Source organism: Triturus cristatus, chromosome 4_1 (assembly GCF_964204655.1).
Source record: "Triturus cristatus chromosome 4_1, aTriCri1.1, whole genome shotgun sequence".
NCBI lineage: Eukaryota > Metazoa > Chordata > Amphibia > Caudata > Salamandridae > Triturus > Triturus cristatus.
The window spans coordinates 678,668,931-678,690,644 of record NC_140585.1 but is presented as its reverse complement, the minus strand read 5'-3'; the positions used below and the strand labels follow the sequence as shown (position 1 = coordinate 678,690,644).

At 47.5% G+C, this 21,714-nt stretch overlaps 1 protein-coding gene across 3 annotated transcripts in view; it reads right to left on the bottom strand.

Moving 5' to 3' along the window:
- Positions 1-21,714, bottom strand: part of ASZ1 (ankyrin repeat, SAM and basic leucine zipper domain containing 1) — a 1,654,265-nt gene that overhangs the window by 344,462 nt on the left and 1,288,089 nt on the right. For all 3 annotated transcript variants that reach the window (XR_014981315.1, XM_085653129.1, XM_085653130.1), the window contains exon 10: positions 5,235-5,347. Coding sequence is in view for 2 of the 3 variants with exons in the window: in XM_085653129.1 (XP_085509255.1) it covers positions 5,235-5,347 (113 nt within the window). In the remaining variant the exon portion in view is untranslated. The remainder of the gene's footprint in view (positions 1-5,234; positions 5,348-21,714) is intronic.

The following is a 21,714-nucleotide window of genomic DNA, read 5'->3' as shown; positions in this document are numbered from 1 at the left end:
ACTACTGCCAGGCACTGCATGAACTTCTATGCAGCCAAGTGAACATTAGAAATGTATTAGTACTCCGCCAAGAATCTCCCCTAAAAGCACTGAAGCTGGATTAGAGATGATTGCTTGCCTTTTGCTGGACATCACAGAAAGGACCAGAATGGGGGTAAATCATTCTGGTACATTCAACATACTGAATGGAAGAATGTTTCTTGCTAAGTAGTCCATTCCACTTTCCATCACTTCAGCATCTTCCCTGCAAGCACTGCAAATTCAATGTGGAGTAGTGATGGAAGCTTCAGTTTCCTTGCATAAATATTCTCTTTAATTTACAAAAAATATATTTTCATAATCTTGCTTGTTTTTTAAAAACGTTTTTGTATTACAATAAATAAAAATGGCTCAAATGAACCAACCACCCACCCTACAAGCCCATGCAATTCCTCAACACATTCAACCCAACAAATGTGACCTTAAGTTTATTTCTCATATTATGTCACTGCTAAAACAGTGATGTGTTATGTTAGCTCAACTACATATTTATACTTAATTGGGAACGCACGGTGTAAAACACTAGTATAAATTATTTGCCAGTGTTCACCAGCTTGTAAGATCTAAATTATGAGAACGTAAACACCTAAATAAATTCAGAAAACATTTTTTTTTTAAGGCATGCACTAGCCTGCATTTCCTACCGTAATACAATCCCCGAAGGTTCCACGTTAAAATGTTCAAGCTGGTAGAGTGGTGAACGGCTGTTTGCTTTGTAAAGGTACAGTTAGGTGAGGGTAATCTGACATACTCCTGAACCACCAGGTGCAAATAATTGATCTAAATAGTGTCATACTGGCTAAAAACATTAGAACCATCTCCGACCCACACCAACCCCCCAAACAGTTTGTAGAGAACCCACCCTCAACATCATTAGAAAATGGTTAGCAAAAGGGAGACTTCTCACAGGGGCGCAGAACCTCAAGCGTACTCCCCTGACATAACAGGGTGGCCAAGAAACTGCAGAGAGTTCAACCAATGTTACAAATAAGGCTAACATAGCATCCACATGTTGTACCATTGACCTGAGAGGCCTGTGCAGAACATACAACGCAGCTCGGCCCTACACGGACCAACCCATCCCGGTCCGCCAGAAAGCCTGCCAAGTCCGCCCCACGGGCCAACCCATTATGCGACCAGCTGCTTCCTATGTGAAGGATTGCAAAATAGAACTAGGACACAGCAATCAATCCCCAACATAGCTAAATCCCACACTGTTTCCCTCACCCGACAACATAGATCAAAGCATCCAGAAAATAAAATACAACTAGTCCAGCAGCCAATCAATCGTTGTCACTTAGCCTGTCCTCGGCAGAGGCCACAGATCTGGTGCCCTGTTTTGACTGTTTACCACCAATGTGCTTTGCGAATTTGAGGGTGGACTTGGCATCTGTAAAAAAGTGTGCAGTTCCGTTGTGGGTGACCTTGAGTTTGGGCGGGTATAGCAGCGAGTAGGGAATCTGGGCCTGTAGCAGGATACGTTTAGCCGGCAAGAATTCACGCCGTGCCGACTGCACCGCAGGCGTGAAGTCTGGATAGAAAGATTTGATTGCCCTTATGCGTGATCTTCCCTTTCTCACGTGCGAGTCGCAGAATAAGGTCTCTGTCCTGGTAATTAGGAATCCGGGCCAGTATGGGTTTGGGTGCAGCCCCCACTGGTGGTTTAGGGCCCAAGGCTTGGTGCGCCCTCTCAACCGCACACACAGCAGAGAGGTGAGTGTCAAAGAGTTCTCGGAGCAGGTCAGTCACATACGTCTCCATTTCGGCAATGGCTGTGGTCTTCGGTATGCCCGTGATGCGCAGGTTATTGCGGCACAACCTCGCCTCCAAGTCCTCATTTTTGGCACAAATGAGACCCAGCACTTTATCCATCTGTAGGAGCTATTCCTTCGTTTCTACCTGGAACTCGTGGAAGTCGGAAACCTTATTTTCCAGAATATCAAGTCTGGTTTCATGAGAACCTACTTGGGTCTTGACGACATTGAGTTGAGTAGTAAGCGTATCTAACTTAGTGTCAATGTTCCGCAGACTAGACCGCATCTCGAGCATCAAAGTCCCTAGGTCTTTCCCCCGATCCTCCATCTGTGACTCCGCAGGTCTCTACGCACAGGCCTCGCGGTCCGATTCCATGAGACTCGTGGTCCTCCGCTGGTCAAAGCTTAGCTTCGGCTGTTTTGCGTCTTGCTTCCCGATAACGCCAGTGCTTCACAGCAGTAATGACACACTGGTGACTGCCTCACCCACTCGACCTGCACACCTGCAGCACGAGGATCCTCAGGAGCTCTGCACACCCTCAGCCCCAGAGAACGACCAGGAGGGTTTTCCGACACAGTGCCAGAAGAGGGCCACTCATGCACAACTGCCCAAGGGGAAAAACAGACTGTTCTCATGTGAAGAAAATCAAGCAAGCAGTTTTCCTTATAATAACAGCTACCTGTAGTGTCGTGTGCAAAAGCAGCAAAGTGTCAAGAAGGCGTTAACATCTAAAACGCTTATAGCAATGTATGCATAGCAATGTATGCATGGCAATGTATGCAGGCAAAACCCTGTCTTCACTACACCCTCCCTTGATCGGACCACGAACAAAATAGGGAAGCAATTTAGGAACGCAGAGTTCAAGTTCGAGTGAGACAGAACCAAGTTCATATATTGCCAATCCGTATAATTGGTAGTGAAAAGTTCGAAAGGTTTGTCGGGAAAACTTAAACAAAAAATCATTCAGGGACGATATATAGCCCAGCCTGGAGTAAAAAATACAAAGTAAAAAAATTCGAGTTAGTATGTGCGGAAGATGGACAACTGCCAATTTAATCCATCAACATATAGGCACAGTATATGTTGCAACAGCCTCCAAGAGGAAGTCCTTGTAATCTTCAATAAATGATTCAGCCATCCAATCTAATAAAGTAAACACAAATACATGTTCTTCGATAACCGGAGCCTCTAGCACCATCAGAGGACAACTTGCGTGTTCTTCGAGATAACTTCGCGCCAGGACTTCATGGGCTGCAGCATATATATCCCAATTTCCTAGGATTCCGTGCGCAGCCAGTGTTGCGGGGATTCTGCTCATGCACAGAACTATGCGCAGGAAACCAAGACCTCAGTGAATTGTGGTGTACCAAAAAACTCACCTCAGTACCTAGAAGCCCTATCCGACTAGCATCAGTGTCTCATTCGTTCTCCGTACCATATCGAAGCTACCAATGATTAGACAACCCAGAACAAGCAGCTTAGAATACTCTCAGGAATGGTGGGAATCAAGAACGCCTTTTCGTTGTTATTCTCATATCAGTCCACAACATGAGTAATCAGAGACACGGAAAAGTTTAAAACGTTTATTTTTAACTACGTGCTCTAAGATGCAGTACTTGGGCTAACATAAGCAAGCAAATGATCAGAAATAAAACCATCAGCATTGTTACAATTCCATAGAAAACAAAGGGAGAAATCATATTATAATGATAGTGGAAACAGGTCCTATAATACCTTCTGTACCACCCTCCCCCGGCTAATAAGCTAGTTTTATAATAATAATAGAAGGTCTCTGGGTGTGAATGGGGAACCTCATACCTCCAAGATCAGCTTAGGTGAATCACATCACAGGATCAGCACTGCTCTCTGTGTTTGGAAAGGTTTTCTCCGAGAGTGCCAGCATCATGCATGCAATGCAATATTAAAGGCACCCGAGTTTCAGATATCTGCAGCTGTGTGCTTGTTGTGTCTAGAGCGTGGGCCAATCAACCTGAATTCAACAGCATACATTGTTATTTGACCTTGACGGTTTCTGCACACAGTGTTCAGACTAAGGTCGCGGTGCACGTCTAGCGATGTGAAAAACAGACCGTTCTCATGTGAAGAAAAGCAAGCAAGCAGTTTTACTTATAATAACAGCTACCTGTAGTGTCGTGGGCAAAAGCAGTGGCACGATGGCGTTAACAACTAAAACGCTTATGCTAACATAGCAATGTATGCAGGCAAAAACCCTGTCTTCACTACACCAGGTGAGCCACCGCACCGCTGTCAGACCATGGATGCGCTAGCAGGGCGTGATACACACTACAGATAGTCACTGCTCCTCCCGGGGTCCCCCAGCCGACCAAGCCACAGCAACGGCAAGACAAGATCCACCGAGCGTCTCACCAGCTGGACCCACATACACTTGGCATCTCAGTTAGGCAGACCATAATCGCGCCCTCCACATCAAAATGGTCGCTGTGACGAACACGAGCTCACCACTACAAAATGGCGCATGAGGCGTTGCCGGCGCCAGGCTAGTCCCCAGACATAGATCCACCCAATGCAGCAGTGGCCAGGGCTTCGCTCGATAGACGGGTCACCAGCGCAACACAGCAGGCAGGCTCCACACTCCCTCGGACTGTTGGATGGCGCTGCCGCCTCCCCCATCACCACACCATCACTTTGCCGCTGCGCCTCCTCTCTCAGGCCTGAGCAGGGTGGACGGGGTCCCTTTAACAGGTCAGCGCAGCGCTGCAGAAGGATCGGGTCTTACCTCCAGGCTCACGATCAAAAGGGAAGTCTCAATTTTCAGTCCAGCCCTCCCGTGCTGCAGCAAGGTGAGTGTGCGTCGCCAGCCCTGAATCAGCGAGGTGCACAGCTCGGCCCTGGAGTGAAGCCCAGGGACACAGGTCACATCGATCGGCTCTGCTCAATGTCCGCTTTCAGTGGATGAATGTGCAGCGCGTAGAAGCCCTCCAAATGACCGGAAAACAGCAGGATTAATTCTCGGCCAGCGGAGCTCACTCACAGAGAGGCCATTTCGCAGCTCCGCAGGCCACGCCCCCCAAGAAAACATTTTTAAAAAGGAATACTTCTGGTTTATAGTGAAAAGAAATCCTGAACAATTATGAAACACATATGATCCAAAAAGCAAATGTGTCTTGGAGGCCTTTTACTAAGACGAGTACTTGGAAAAGGATAAAACACTTTGTCTTATCCAGCTTAAATGTTGCAGAGTGCAAGGAATCCTTTCAGTTTCAGAGGAGGTATTAGAAAAGAAAAGAGAATGCACACTTGCTTGATTGATATGAAAATCAGAAACGTACACAAGTAACGACAGATGAGCTTGGAGGGCTACCTTGTGCTATATCACCCTACCTCTATTCTGACTCACAAGCAGCTTTGTATTTTCTAGTTACTATTCAAGTAGAATAACCACATGTTTTAAATATTACCTGGATTCTATGTTCATAAGCTCTGATAGGTCCCCAAATCGTATCTCTTCGACTTGCATCTCTCTGATAGCCTCAGTAATTTTCTTTTGATCTCTGATGTTTGTAATGCCAATCTAAAGGTAAAAATACCTAAACATGTAAACACAACGGCCACTGGCATACAAAAACATGAAATGTAAAACAAATGTCATTTTAAAATCTAAGCAAATTAACAATCTATTAATTTAATTCTATACGTAGGGAGAATATTTCATCTATCTGCTTTGTTGTAGTAGTTGAGTTTGATTTGACAGTATCACACATAAAATCAAGCAAGACAAATCATATTATTGCTTTGAACTTTTCTTATGCTAGTTCTACCCTATAAAACAATGCTTTTTATTGTAACACATAGCACAAATCTAGCTGGCTTTCATTGTTTCTCACGAGTATGTTCCGATAAAAACTCGATACCCAATTGAATATAGACTTTATTTGGTGCAATTGAGATTGAACACACATGTTGCACGCTTTTTTTAAAAAATCAGACTTCACGCTGATAACACTAGGATGCGATTAAACTCGCCACTACCACAGTAAGCCTGTCACATATAAATAATATGTTACAGTGAGTTGGATCTGAGTGGCACATTGAGGAGATCTACCTCTAACTAGAAGCATGCATATGAATCCAGGCATACTCACCATGCGGAATTCACCACACCCTAGGTGGATTGTGAGCACGGCAGCAAATCTGCCTGTGATGTTTTATTAGGTGTTTGTCTGCATTTCTCTTTTCAGATGGAGCCTGGCAGTTGACACACACTTTTTTCAAAAAACATCTCATGCGGAGCAGCTACTCTGCCCCTTCTTACTGACAGGATAGGGACTTCCCTAATTCTCACACTCACATAGAGGGGTCTATGGTTTGCCCTGAAGAAAGTCCTGGACCTTTACGGCCACTCTGGACTGAAACATGTCGGCACTAGGGTCTTAGGACCATAAAACTCCAATAAAGACCCATTTTAAATGATCTTAATTACCCAGACAGAACAAATAATAAAGGGAAACTGGGGATATGCCTGAGGTATTTTATTTAAACCCCCTCTGTCATTGATATATTATAAGATCTCCCAACACTGTGGTTGAGCCCACTCTGACTTTTAGGGGTCGGGTTGACCCAATGATGAGGTATAGACAATGTGTCATCTCGGTTGGCCCAAATTTCAATGAAAGTGTCAGATTTTATATATAACATTGAGTACTAACCAGTAAAAAAAAACGCTGTGGCGGGTTTTGTGTCTCGCATGTCTAGCCAAATGTCTGAAAATCAAGATGATTTACTTGAGGAAGTAAAGAACAAATTACTTACCTTCGGTAATGCATTATCTGGTAAAGACAATACCTAGATTTAGCTGCAGATTCCTTACCTTTGAAATTCTCATGCGTCAGAATGGATCCGGAAACTTGTGTGTAAGCTCTACCCCTGCGCACCGTCGGGTGGCTCTATTCAGCTTCACGTGGCATCATTGGCGCCAGATGTGACGTCGCAGTCACCTATATAGATGCCATTCAGGCTAATGCTAATTACTTTATGTTTTTCATGTCCAGAAGAACAGAGCCATGAAGTAAACTGACTAGTGTGTGTCCAAACTAGGGTGCTGAAAAGGCGATCAACCCTAGTCCTATAAATGAGTCTGCAGAGTGGGGAGGCATCGGTGATCACTAAGGAATCTGCAGCTAAATATTGTCTCTACCAGATAATGCATTGCCGAAGGTAAGTAACTTGTTCATCTGATAGAGACTTCTAGCTGCAGATTCCTTACCTGGCGGTGGGCTGCAGTAAAATTACTAGACTAGAAAGTCCTGCAGGACCAAACAAGTGAAATGCCCATCCCTGTGGACTCGACTGTCCAGGCAGTAATGTTTAACAAACGTGTGCAGTGAAGCTCATGTTCCAGCCTGACAGATGGTCAGGACTGGCACTCCACGAGCTACCGCAGTGGATGCAGCCTTCCCCCTGGTAGAATGAGCTTGTAGGGCCTTAAGAGGCTGCTCTTAGGCAGGGCATAGCAGATCTTGATAGAGGTAACAACCCAGTGCGAAATTTTAATTTCTGCACTGCACTGCCCTTTTTTTGTTCCTACTTAACATACAAATAGTTGGTTGTCCATGTGGAACTCTTTTGTACAGTCAAGGTAGAACAACAATGCTCTTTTTTTTTTGGGGAGGGAGGAGCTTCGCGCGCATCCAAGATGGTCGCGTGAGCACAGGGCTCCCCGGACCCTTGCCCCTCCTCGCAACTTATCCTGACATTATCCTGGATTTGTGGACGGATTCTGGAAGATGAACCTTGGCTGAATCCATAACTCTTTTCAGAATGTAAATCGGACCTGGGAGACCTGAAATACAGCGTCTTGCATTTTGGAGGCCCACCTGGAAGCTGTGCCCGGTGCTTTGGTGAACTGTGGGGCCGGGGAGTAGTTGAACAACAACGGCATCGGAGCCTTGCCAATGACCGCGCCCCCACTTTCAGTTTCGCTTTTGCACTTCTGCATGGCCTGATCGAGGAGCTACTTCGCGCGGCTGGGGCGTCCTCAGGCCTTTGTACTGGACTGATTTGTACCTTTTTCTCAACTCTTTCGAGCGGGCCCTCGGACAGTCTGTGTCTGACCTGCTGGCGCCCCTTAGCTATCGGTCCGGGCGGACCCCACCGGTGAGCATCGCTCAACATGGCGGGCAAGGGGGATCCCGAGAAACGGAGGACCAAGACATCCCAGCGTGGGGGACCAGTCCAGAGTAACATCATGGATCGTTATACCCAGGGTAAAGGATCCCCCGGGCCAGCAAGTGCCGTCGTGGAGGACTCCGGTGGGGGCCCGTCCGTCCCCACGGAATTGTCGCTGCAGGACGTTATGGGCGCCATCAACGGCATAAGGGAGACCATCGCCCAGCAGTACGAGGCTCTGGCCCGTAAAATTGACACGGTTGCCATTGATGTTACGTTAATTCGGGCAGATCTCTCTAAGACTAACGAGAGGGTTCAGTCGCTGGACTGGAGGACATCCACTCTTGTTACGGATGTATCAGACCTCCAGGCAACTCTTGGCGATCTAAAGTCGGCAAACGACACGATGTCCCGGCGGCTGGAGGATTTCGAAGGTCGGGCACGACGCAACAATATCCGTGTCATAGGTGTACCGGAGACTTCCGACAATCGTCCGGTGGACCTCATGGTCGAAGATCTCATCCTCAATCATCTTGCTCCTTCAGGCCTGAGCAAGTTCTTCGCCGTGGAGCGTGCCCATCGTGTCCCGGGCAGTAGGCCTCGACCAGGAGCTCCCCCGAGGCCTATCATTGCAAAACTTTTTCATTACAGAGACCGGGATGCGATCCTGCAGGCCTCGAGGGTGCACGGCCCAGTTAAATATGAGAATTCCTCCATTAACTTCTTTCCAGACTTCACCCAACTCGTTCAGAAACAGAGAATGGGCTTTCAGGGGGTGAAGCGCCGTCTTCGAGATCTGGAACTCAAATACTCTATGCTTTTCCCTGCCAGGCTTCGTGTGGAATATGAAGATCGGACTATCTTTTTTGAACGCCCTGACACCGTGAGTGACTGGTTGGATTCCCTGCCGGACCGGGGCGAACGACCCGGGCGTACTGGCGGTGCCGAGGGCGGAAGGCCTCTGCAGGAATGATTCTTGGTCCTCCACTTTGACATTTCCTTCTGCGCCCAGCCAGGTTCTACTTCAACTGTATATTTTGTCTATTAATGTTTCGTTTGGGTGCAGGTGGGGACGGGTCCCTTTCCTCCTCTAGGGTCTTTTTGTAGCATGGGATTGTTAGGGCGACAGGCACACTGCAAGTTGGGGGGGCTGTATAGTCCGCAGGGGTGCAGGGTGGGGGGAGTTGCAATGATCTGGGGGTGGGAGGGTGGCAGTGGTTGTTGGGTTGTGTGTTTTTTCTTTTCAAGGCGGTGTGTTTGTTCCTTTTCAGTTTCAGGTGTCTGGCTGCGTGCCCGGGGACTCCAGCTTCTTGTGTTGGGATGTGGGGGGACGGGTTGAAACTGATGTCTTGGAACGTCAACGGATTGGGGGACCGTATCAAACGTGGGGTTGTGTTGCAATATTTGCGCTGATTGGCCCCTGATGTGGTATTTCTTCAAGAGACGCACTTGGTGGGCAATGTATGTCATGCTATGAACAGGGGGGGCTACCGACTGGTTGCACACTCTGGCTTCACCACTGGATCCAGAGGGGTGGGCATCTTGCTGCGATCTTCCCTCCCGCTTGAGATTGACAAAGTCACTCTTGATGATAGAGGGCGCTATGCGTCCTTGACTGGACGGTGGGAGGGGCAGACTCTTTCATTGGTTTCGGTCTATGTTCCCCCGGGCCTCCAAACCTCCACTTTCTCGGATGTGGGTCGTATGTTACTTGAATTTCCTGACAGTCTCTTGCTTGTGGGTGGGGATTTTAATTCCGTGATTTCTGGCGAGTTGGATCGTTACCCCCCCAGAGCCCTCTCTGCCGCCCAGGCGTGGCTCGGCGGGTTCTTGGACACTTTTGGTCTAGTGGACTGCTGGAGGGTGATACATCCGACACAGAGTCAGTACACATTCCACTCCGGGGCCCACGGGAGTCTCTCCAGACTAGATTATTTTCTTATGCCCGCGGCCCAGACCACCCGGGTCCGGGAGGATAAGCACCTGGCCCGGGGCATTTCCGATCATTCCCCATTGTGGCTCCTCTTCGATACCGGGATGCGATCCGCCGGGCGGATCGCCCCCATTAACCCCTGGTACTTGCGTGACCCCAAGATTCGCAAGGGTCTCATTAAGTCGCTTGATCAGTATTTTCTTGAGAATGAGGGGTCAGTCTTGTCCTCAGTGTCCCTGTGGGAGGCTTTCAAAACGGTTCTCCGAGGACACGCCCTATCCCTGATCGTGGAGACCAAGAAAGCTAAGAACGGGGAGGTGGTTGCGTTGGAGGCTGAGATAATGGGGTTGGAGGCTGCCTTGGCGACGGGTGTCACTCAGGACGGGCTCCACGCCCTCAGCCTGAAGCAGTTCGAATATAAGTCCCTTGTTACGGATGCTGCTCGGACAATATATAGGGAACAGCAGGGTAGACTGTATGATGCTGGGGATAAGGCGGGTAAATTGATTGCTTGGCTTGATAAGAAGGAGAGAGTGAATCGAGTGGTCCCCGTGCTTCAGACGTCGGAGGGAGTAAGTGTGACTGACCCTGGTGAGATTGTGGAGTGTTTTGCTGACTACTTCTGTGCTGTGTACTCCCCGGTGTCTGCTAGAGATGAGGCTGACTCTCGTCACTTGTTGAAGGATATTGCTTTGCCCTGCCTGTCGGTGGATGAGCGTGAGCAGATAGATGCCCCACTATCGGTCGACGAGATTGCTACCGCGATTCGTTCCCTTCGCTCAGGCAGGGCTATGGGCCCCAACGGACTCCCGATTGAACTCTATAAACTGCAACCGGATAAAATTGCGCCATTTCTCTGTCGTATGTTTTCGGAGTCGCTTGAACTTGGTTCTCTCCCTGATGACCAACGTCTGGCCACTATAGTCGTGATTCCCAAGGACGGTAAGCCTCGGGACCGTTGCGCCTCGTACAGGCCTATTTCTCTGTTGAACGCCGAGCCGAAAATCCTTGCCAAGGTTCTTGCTAACCGCCTGCTTACTGTTATTTGTGATCTGGTGCATCCGGACCAATCCGGTTTTATCCCGCACCGGAATACGGCCCTTAACTTGCGGCGCCTACATGGCGTACTTGCAAGGGCGGAATATCTTTCAGAGCCGGCCATCTTGGTTTCCTTGGACGCCACGATGGCCTTTGATACGATAGAATGGCTGTATCTTTGGGCCGCCCTGGCAAAGTTTGGCTTCGGGGCGGGATTTATTAGTTGGGTTAAACTCTTATACGCTGCTCCGTTGGCACAGGTTGTCGTTAATGGTAGGGTTTCCCGGCCTTTCGTTCTTGGGAGGGGCACTAGGCAGGGGTGTCCGTTGTCTCCCCTGCTCTTCGCTTTGGCTTTGGAACCGCTCGCGGCTTGGCTTCGTTGGGAACCGTCGATAAGAGGGATCCAGTGGGCTCCTGGCTTCGAGGATCGTGTTTCGTTGTACGCGGACGACATTCTTTTGTACCTCACCTCACCACGTAAGTCACTCAATGTGCTCTTGACATCCTCACTTCCTTCGGCAAGAACTCTGGTTTGATCATTAACTGGTCCAAATCTTGTGTCTATGCTATATCCGGTGGCTTTCCTCTCTTGCCTTCTCGTTTTCCCATTAAGGCGTCCCACTCCGGCTTTACGTACCTGGGGGTGTACGTCTCATTGAACCCGGCTGTCCGCTACGAGCATAATCTCCTCTCTCCACTTCGGAGATTGAGGTTAGACGTGGCCCGTTGGCGTAAGCTTCCCTTGTCTCCCCTCGGACGTGCGGCACTTTTTAAAATTTTGTCTCTTCCCCGATTCCTTTACGCACTTCAGAACTCCTTTGATATTATTCCGGCGGCCTACTTCCGGGAAATGGAGAGCTTACAAAGGAGACTTGTTTGGGACGGTCGTGCACGTATTGCTCTTGCAAAACTGACTCTCCCCTGGTATGACGGGGGCATTGCGCTCCCGGACATCAGGAGGTACTATTGGGCTTCCCAGCTATCTGCTATTAACCACGCAACGTACGCACCTGGTCCGAATCCGGCTTTCGAAATGGATAGATTTTTGTTGCCTGGCGGCAACTTTAACAGAACGCTTTACTCTCGATCGGCTGGGAGGAACTTAACCGGTCCCACTAAGATTGCAGTACGCTTGTGGAAGGCTGCGAATGTGGCCATGGGCTGGAATGATCGTTTGACGGGTGCGACCCCCTTGTTTGCGTCTGAAAGACTGGGAAGCCTTTGGACGACGAAGGGCTTTGAGCGTTGGGACACGATTGGCATCAGCAAAGTAGGTGACCTCTGGGTGAAGGGTGCGGTTAAATCCTTTGCTGCGCTGCAGAGTGAGTACGAATTGAGTGAGAGGGAGTTCTTTCGGTACGTTCAGGTTCGGCACGCCTTGCTCTCGGCCTTCGGGGCTGAGACTGCAGTCCCTGTGTCTTCGCCACTCGAGGACCGCATACTCGACGGTCACTTGCCCGACAGTACTATTTCCCTTATCTATAAAAAACTAATAAACATTCGGGCGGATCTCCTCGTGCGTCTTCGGGAGGCGGGGATGGGGTGGAACTGGACGATGAGGATTGACAGTCTGCGCTGTCCTACCCTAAGGAGGTGGCCATACCCGCGCGTCTCCGTCTTGTCCAGCTTAAAATTCTCCACCGTGTCTACGTGACGGGCCCTTGTTTAGTTTTGATGGGTTTTTCTGAAGACGGGCTCTGTAGGCGCGGCTGTGGGCTCAGCGCCACTTTTCTCCATGTTCTCTGGGAGTGCTGTGAGGTGGCGGAGTATTGGCGCCGGGTGCATGCTGTCATGGAATGTGTCACTGGGGTCGCTCTGTTGCCTGAGGTTCGCCGATGTTTGCTGAACGTGTGGGAGCCTAATGACTATAATGCGGCTTAGACTCGGTGGGCGGCCCTTGGGAACATGGTTGCCAAGAGTGACATCGCACAGCTTTGGGGTTCCCGGCGGCCTCCCACCGTGTCGGTATGGAAGGAGAACATGGATTGGTGCATGTGCAGAGAGAAGACTGTGTATGTGGCTCGGGGTAAGCCGGGGGCGTGGGGTAGAATCTGGGGTCGGTGGAACGCGTACCGAGGGAACATCTGCACACCCCCCCTCGTGGACACATCTGATGCTGCCTTGTCCCCCTGATCCTGAGGTTCCCGGACTATTACATTTTACCTGTAGATGGTTGTGGCTCTCCCGTCGCCCCCACCTCCCCCTTGATCATCCTCGTTTACCACCCGAGGGTGGAGTAGGTATTGTGTGGTCCCCCGGCTGTGGTTAGACGCCCCTTTTTCGATGGTTTCCGCCTTGCTTTTTGGTGTTATTTTATTTTTCTTTCTTTGTTTGTATTTCTAAAATTTATGTATCCTGATAACCTCTGAGGTGCACACAGTAATTTGTTAATTCGGCTGAGCCCCAGGGGGCCTATTACTGCCTTGATGTTGTTGAACATGTATATGTTAGCGGCCGGCCCTGGTGGTTGTAGGCCCATGTTTGTATTGAGTTTTTATGTGCAATAAAGGTTTTCGCAAAAAAAAAAAAAAAAACAATGCTCTTTTTGGGTCCAGGCGATGGAGACGCTCCTCTTCCTTAGAGGGATGTGGAGGAGTAAAAAAAGGTGGGCAGCGTGACCGACTGACCCAGATGGAATGGAGTCACCACCTTAGGAAGAAAAGAGGTTTGGGAGTGAAGCACCACCTTATCTGGGAATGTCATGAGATTTGGATGCTAAAACCTGCAGCTCACACACCCTTCGGGCAGATGAAATAGCCACTAGGAAAGCTGTTTTGATAGTGAACAACCTGTGGGGACAATCATGTAGCGGCTCAAAAGGAGCGAACATGAGGTACATGAGAACTAGGCCTAGTCGTGGTAGTGCCGCTCGTTGCCAGTTAAGTGTAGCAAATACACTACACATAAGTGTCCATTTAACACTTTATTGCGACTAAGCAGGACACACAGGACTGGATACTGACTACACCAATTCCAACCGTCTTTCTCACCAGCGTTGATCCTGTCTGACATAGCGTAATTCTACACATACCCTACACTATAGAGGCCCTATTCACAAACCTATATTAATTCTCATAAGTTACACCTAGGGAGGCACTGTTACATATTGTATATACACCATACTATTTTCTCTTCTTCCTTTCATTGCCCTTCCTTTCTTATTTGTTATTTTATTGTTTTTATGTTTTATTGTTTTTCTGCTTTCCTTCTCTTTCCCTATTTGTCTTCCTAATGTGGAATTCCTTCCTACCACTTTTCCTGTCTCCCTTCTTTCTTCCCTTTTCTTGCTTTCCCTCTATTTTTCCTTCCTCCCATTTCTTTTCTTCCCCCCTTTCTTTCCATTTTTGTCCATTCTTTTCTTCTATCAATCGTGCTTCTTTTCCTTCAGACCATTTTCTTTGGTTGCAGTCTTATTTCCTTTCTTCTAGTTTTCTCACACTATCAGCCTCTCATTATTTTTTCATTACGACTGTTATTTCTTTTTCTTTCTGTCAAGTGTTTGGCCCATCGAGCATATCTTGCAGTCACCCCACAGATTTGCTACTTATCTTGAAATATTGGCTTCTGCTTCTATCTTGCGACCTGTAAATGACATATCAAATATAATAATATGCATTAAAAAACAAGCTACTCTGTCCCTACCTGCGTAGTATTATAAAGCATACATCTCAGAGCTAGCTCCTCGCCTGCTGGCCCTGTGCAAGGCATCATTGGAGGCATTGTTACTTTCGGAGTCACTTCAGGAGTCCCTACTCGTCTCATTACACAAGCCGGATAGAGACCCTGATTTGTTAGGTTCCTACCGCCCATTAGCACTCCTAAACACCGACTACAAAATTCTGGCTAAAATACTGGCAGATCGCCTGGCCCCGTTGATCACCATATTAGTGCATGTCGACCAAAATGGATTTGAGCTATCTCGCAGCACATCCGTTAACTTACGCCGCTTTATTCGTGTGGCCAGATACTCAATGGAATGCTGGCCACATTCGGGGTGCATGATGCTTGACTTGGAGAAGGTGTTTGACACAGTGGAGTGGGAATACTTATTTACAGTCTTGTCTCGATACAGTCTGGGTGATTGCTTTCTTGATTAGACTTATGTAGGTCCTTCCCACAGCCAGAGTTAAGTCGGGCCCGTAGCTGTCTGGGCTGGTGACCAGTGGTCAGGGCACTAGGCAGGAGTGCCAGTTATCCCCATTACTGTTCTCTCTGGCTATAGAACCACTGGCAAAGGCCCTCTGCCGAGGTGGAGTGGATTGGAGGATTCCATTGGGAGACAGGACATACTCAGTTTTTCTGTACGCTAATGATCTCCTTCTCTATGTTTAAGACATAATGATGTCGGGAAAACACTTGCTGACTTCGCATCTCTTTCCAGTCGGCGCGTAAATTGGGCAAAATTGTGTCTGTACCCAATTGACCTGACTGTCCCGGATCCAGCACTGGTTATTAATGGCGAGAGTGTGCAGTGGCAACCCGCTCTCTTTATTTATTTGGGGGTCAGGATCTATCATCAATCTGACAACCTGATGGAAGGTAACCTCTCGAGTGCGATAACGCCATGAAGTCACTGATGAGTTTCTGGCACAGCACTTCTAAAAATGGTAGTACTACCCCATCTCTTGTACTTTTTCATGAACTTACCGCTATATGTCTGACCCCCTGTCTTTCGCTCTTTTGAAAGCACTATGAGGGAATTTATTTGGCATGGCACATTGCAGAGTCGCACTGTCCAAGCTATATTTACCAGTTGGCCAGAGGGGACTCACTGTACCTAATATGGAACACTAATACCTGGCAGCGCAGCTGCACTGAGTGGCCAAATGGGTCAGCAGCCAGTATTCTGGGAGACACGGCCATACATTTGCAAATATGGACACTCATCCGTCTTGCGGCGATTTCATCCCGGGAGAAAGGGTGTAGCGCTCGATCAGCTGATGCTGGCGGTTGTTTACAGATGCTTCAAGCGCAGTGCCATTATTCCAACGGACCCACTTTGCCTCTACAGGGCACACCATGAGGAGGCATCGCCCCAGGGTGGAGCTTTCCGCTTGGGGGAGGTGCAGACATTGGATGACCTCTATCAACACGGACAATTAACGTCCTTTGATGTATTGGTGACTGAGGACGGCTTCACATACGAGCAGTTCCTGCTTCATACCTCCCTGATCACTACATTGCGGATGCTGTGGGGAGATGTGACAGAGAAGCCCACGACACAACTCACTTTTTGGTATATTCATGTGATGGGCACGGGGAGTCATCTCATAGGGTGGTTTGCTGAATCCTTACGAACACACGCAGCACAGAACCTGACGTTCCTCAGAAGTCACTGGGACGCTGATCTTCATCGTCCAAGTACCAACAGAGATTGGGCAAACATCTTGGAAGGGCCCGTATTTGTACCAGAAATGCCAGATACTGCCTCATTCAGTACTACACAGTACACAGAGCATACCTTACGCTAGACAAAATAAACAAATACTTTCAGCGAGCTGAAGCTCACTGTCCTAGGTGCCCCTGACAATTGCAGACCTAATCCATATGTTGTGGAGCTGCACTGCTCTCACTGCCTACTGGCTCGCAGTTATTACTCACCTGGTGGATTGCACTGAACACGCAGTGGATAACACTTGGGAGGTGTGCCTCTTAGGCCTCTTTCGTAGATCCAAAAAACACAAGGTAACCTCTCGGTTCATAGATCTAGGGTTGCTTACTGCTAAGTGCTTGATCACTAAACGTTGGTAGCGCTCGAAGCCCCCGCCTCTGGAAGCATGGCTTCCTCGCTCACAAGCTGGGCGCAGGCAGAAACTGTGGCTTTGTGCCGTGAGGCTGAAATGAAATGAAATCCAGTATTTAATAGAGCGCACAGCTACTCAAGCTAGAGTGCCCTGGCGCAGAGACAGAGGGGAGTAAATTAGCTGAAGAAGCCAATTATTGATTAAACAGCAATGTTTTTAGATTCTTTCTAAAAGAAAGTAAGCTTGTGTCAAGCCTCAGAGTCTCCGGCAAGCTATTCCGTAATTTTGCACCCAAAAAGCCGAAAGATCTACCGCCAGTATGAGCACGGCCTGTTTTGGGCACAGTGGCCAGTTTAGTGTTAGAAGAATACAAGGGTCTGGATGAAGAGTAATGGTTAGCTCGTTTAATTAAGTACCCGGCTCCAGCCTTGTGGAAGGATTTAAAAAAGATGGTCATAGCCTTAAAGTCAATCCGCTCTTTAGTGCGGAGCCAGTGTAAAGATTTGAGAATCAGGGTCATACTAGCTCTAGGTTTTGATCTCACGATGGCTCTGGCCGCCGCGTTTTAAACAACTTGCAAACGCTGGGTCAAGGATTTAGAAAGACCAAGGTACATTAGCATTCGGAGTATACCGAAGCATGAACCAGAAAGATATTGGATCTGAGAATGCATCGACAATGTTTTGTCTATGATTTTCCCCAAGTTTTTTACTTTCTCTTTTTCAGCAGGCAGGGGGCGGCAGATCCTTGGGCCACCAGGTACTTCAGTCAGGTGTTTCTAGTTTTCCAAAGAAAACAACTTCCATTTTATACGGGGTACATTTGAGCTGATTAACCCTGAGCCAGTTAAAAACCTTCGAGAGGCAGGAATTAATCATTGCCCCGTCGGAGCCTTTATAGAACAAGAAGATGAGCTGAGTGTCGTCAGCGTAAGAAACAATTTTGGTGCCTGCTTCTTCTACTAAGGATGCCAAGGGAGAAAGATAAATATTAAAGAGGGTAGGGCTGAGGATGGAGCCCTGAGGGACACAAACATTGATGGCAGGGACCATGGAGGAGAAAGGTGGAAGCCAGATGTCCTAGGATCTGTTTTCCAAATAGGAGGACATCCACGTAAGGGAAGTCCCACCCAGTCCAATTTTCTTAAGGCTGTTTAGGAGCCTCTCACGTGGGACCGTATGAAAGGCCGCTGACAGATCAAGTAATATCAGAACGGCTTTGCCTCCCTCGTCTAATTTACCTCTGATGAACTCTGTCACTTCCAGCAACGCAGACTCAGTACTAAAATTTGCCCTTAAGCCAGACTGGGATTTATGAAGAAGCTTCCCATCTTCAATATGTTTTTTTAGCTGTCTTTATTGGTTTTTATGATCAAAGATACAGTACATACATTTCAAAACAACAGAAAAGAGAATAAAAATTAAAAAAAAGCTTACAACGAAAAACAGTCACAGCGATCATGAATGTACATCATGTTTCATTACTGAAAGGGTATTGCATAAAACATAGGTATTCTGAAATAGGTGACATCTGTGCACGCTTCAAATCCATTTAAAAACTAGGGTTCCTGCTATTAAGTTCCCTAATTTCTGGTAACTCTTATATAAACTCCAGAAATGTTTAATGTTTAGGACGACTCCTAGGAGGAAGCAGTTCACTGTATGATTCAGTTTGCATATTGTAGAAGAGCATGTCTCTAGACCATTGTGTCAGTGTAAGGGAGTGACCGTGCGCCCAGTGCATTGCTACCACTCGTTTCACTATTAGAAGGCCCATGTCAATTAGGCGCCTAATATATTTTCAGACTCGCTTGGAGAAGCCCACTAAGGCCAGCAGTGGATCTGGTCTGATAGTTTCACCTGTAATCACACTTAGCTTAGAAAAAAATTGCATCCAAAAGTTAGCAATTGAGGGGCAATGCCATGCTAAGTGTAAGAAGCCAGCCTCCTCCTCCACACATCTTTAGCATTTGTCAGTTTCACGCAAACCAAACCTATGTAACCAGACTGGGGTGTGATATATTGTATTAAGAAATTTAAATTGAATGGGGTGATGTCTGCCATTAAGGGAAATGCGGTGCGTAGCATCCCAACAGTACTTCCATGTGTCGTCATCTAATTGGATTTCTAAGTCCCATTGCCACTCCAATCTGGGCTTAATGTACTGGTTCCGGAGTAGTTCCTGTGCTTTGCTGTATATGAGCAAGACTAGCCTACTCAGGGAGTCAGAGCATAACATTGTGGTGAGAGGTACTACTTCTGGTGGTTCCAGCAGTTCGTCCCCCAGCAATTTGCAAAGTGCACTTCGAGCTCTGTAGTAATGAAATATTGTTAAGGGGGGAATAACTGGTTTATTCGCAACCAGCCCTTCCCAGTACCGGCCCTTCCCATCTGTAAAAAAGTTCCCAATTACTTCTATGTCTAGAGTTTGCATAGCTCGCACTACTTCTGGTTCTGTGATAGTTGGAAGCCAGGCGCACCATTCAATGGGAGTGAGAGAGGAGTAAAGGATGGAGACCACTTGGCGGTTAATTAGGTTATGCCAGGTGTGTGTTGTCGCATTTATAGAGTCTAGAGTCCCAGTGCGTCGTATCGCTGCATGGAACAGTGCTGTAGTCAAGTGTGAAAGTGCCACTGCCACACTCTCTATGTGAAGGTGGGAGGGAGAGGGAGCCTGTTGGTGTAGCCAGTAATAAGTATGTGAGCACTGAGCTGCTCGGTAATAGCTGTCTAAGTCCGGAGCTCCCAGTCCCCTCATTGAGTATGGAAGAGTAAGAACATCCCATCTGGTTCTAGGTTGTTTTCCGGCCCAAGCCAATTATCCTGTAAAGACTTAAGGTGTTGGAAAAAATGAGTGGGGAGGACAATTGGGATATTTAAAAATAAGAAAAGGAATCTGGGTAGAATTACCATCTTCCTGAGCGATATCCTTCCTAGGAGCGAGAGGGGCAGTCGAATCCACCTATGCACATCATCTTCCAGTCTAGTGATTACTCTGCCGTAATTTTTCTTAAATACTATTTACGAGTTTGTGTGCACTTGGATCCCTAGATAGAGCACCGGGTCAGCAGACCAGGCCAGTGGGAAGTCCAGATCCACTGGGAGCATCACTGGGGTGAGGGGGAATATAGTAGACTTTGACCAGTTAATTTTAAGTATAGAGAATTCCCCAAATTTCACCACCTTATCTTCAATATGTTTTTGCAGGACTTTGTTTACATGCTTCTCTAATGCTTTTGAGAGGGCTGGAAGCAGCGAGATCGGCCTATAATTAGCAGGATCCATCGGATCACCATTCGCCTTTTTTTATCAAAGGGAGAATCTTAGCGTGCTTCCACAATTTAGGCATAATGCCCGTGGAAAGGGAAGTATTAAAAAGCTGGTGTACAATCGGGTTGATTGTGGAGGCAACCAGGGACAAAATGTTAGCTGGACCGGGGTCAGAAGGGGAGGCAGACTAAATGCTTTGAAGGGGGAACAATGATTCTTCCAAGGGGAAACACTCAAAAGAAGGGTTTTTAGTGGTCAGGGAAATTCCTGCTTAATAGACGCAAAAAGTCTGAAGGGATACATAGTCAGTATGGTGCAGCTAGGAGAGGGGATAAGCCCTATAACCCCCCAATTAAGTGTTGGTAAAACCCTCACAGTACAAAAAAAAATGACCTAGGCACACATAAATAGTAGGTTTACACAGTATGTAAATATATACAAGCACGACAGTATAATAGCCATCAAAGGAAGGAAATATCTCTGTCTGGGCTTGGAACAATCAGGGTAACTCGGGTCGTTCTAAAGTATCAGACGTGCGGTGAGAAAGAACATCCGGCACGTAATGAATCAGTTCTCGGTCCGTTGACTAAATAATTAGGTCACGACAGATAAAGGTCAATGTGGATAAACAGAGAAAATGTATTCTGTGTAGTGGGGCGCCGTGAGGGGGTTTAAACGTTGGAACGGATAATTCCAGGGACGCAGTTGATCTGAAGGCGGGTGTGCCAAGGAACCCTCATGACGGATCACTGTGTTCCGGGTTGTGGAATTGGAATTATCACCGGCTGAGCGACAATCAAGACATTCTTCGTCTATATACAGCCTTGAGGAAGTCACGGAACTATTTTCCACATGCGACGAAACACGTGTCGGCTGGTTTTTCTTCTGGTCATTGGCTTTTAAGAACAATTAAAAGACTGAACATTTCTCAACATCTCCAAAGATATTTCCTTCCTTTGATGGCTATTATACTGTAGTGCTTGTATATATTTACATACTGTGTAAACCTACTATTTATGTGTGCCTAGGTCATTGTTTGTTTTAATGATTCTTCCAACTGAAGCTCAGGGAAAGCAAAAAGGGGTGGGGGATCCAAGATGTAAAATTTGCTATTGACACTATGGTAAAAGTTCATCTCATCCTCTGATATGTTTGAAAAAGCATGTTGGATCAGAGAGATTTTTCCATGAAAAAATTCAGCAATCTGCTTCGACCATTCCTCTGTGCAAGGCCTTACCTTAGAACAGGCTTTCGGTGAAATAAAAGATTTGGCTAACCTAGAAGGTCTTTGCTCTTATTTTGGGCATTTTCGATCTTAGATTGGAAGAAGTTCATTTTGGCTCTTTTTACAAGTGTATGGTCAGTTTTTAGCCTATCCTTGTAAACCTTCCTGTCTTCAGGAAGGTAGGATTGGCGCCATTTCTAGGCGTCAGAAAGCCAAGTCTCCGTAAGAAATAACAAATCAGGCTGTTCATCCAAAAGTACGTCAAATGTGTGCAGCATGTTTTTGCATGGAACGACAGTTTACCAGAACAGCCTTAATGCCCTGAGTTTTCAGAGTATTTTTGTCCTTATTGTCACCAGGGAGGATCTTAGGGATGGGTGCTCTGGCACTTACTGCAGCGGAAGTCTACCGCTGAGCTCGGGTCAGCTACACTACACTGACATGCTGATGATTGCATGAGTTTCAATAACGAGTCCCTATTATAACATAGTGGAATGGGCCTACCCGCGATAAACTGGGCATTATGGCCAGCGCCGGACGCCTCCGGGCCGCTGACGGGGACAG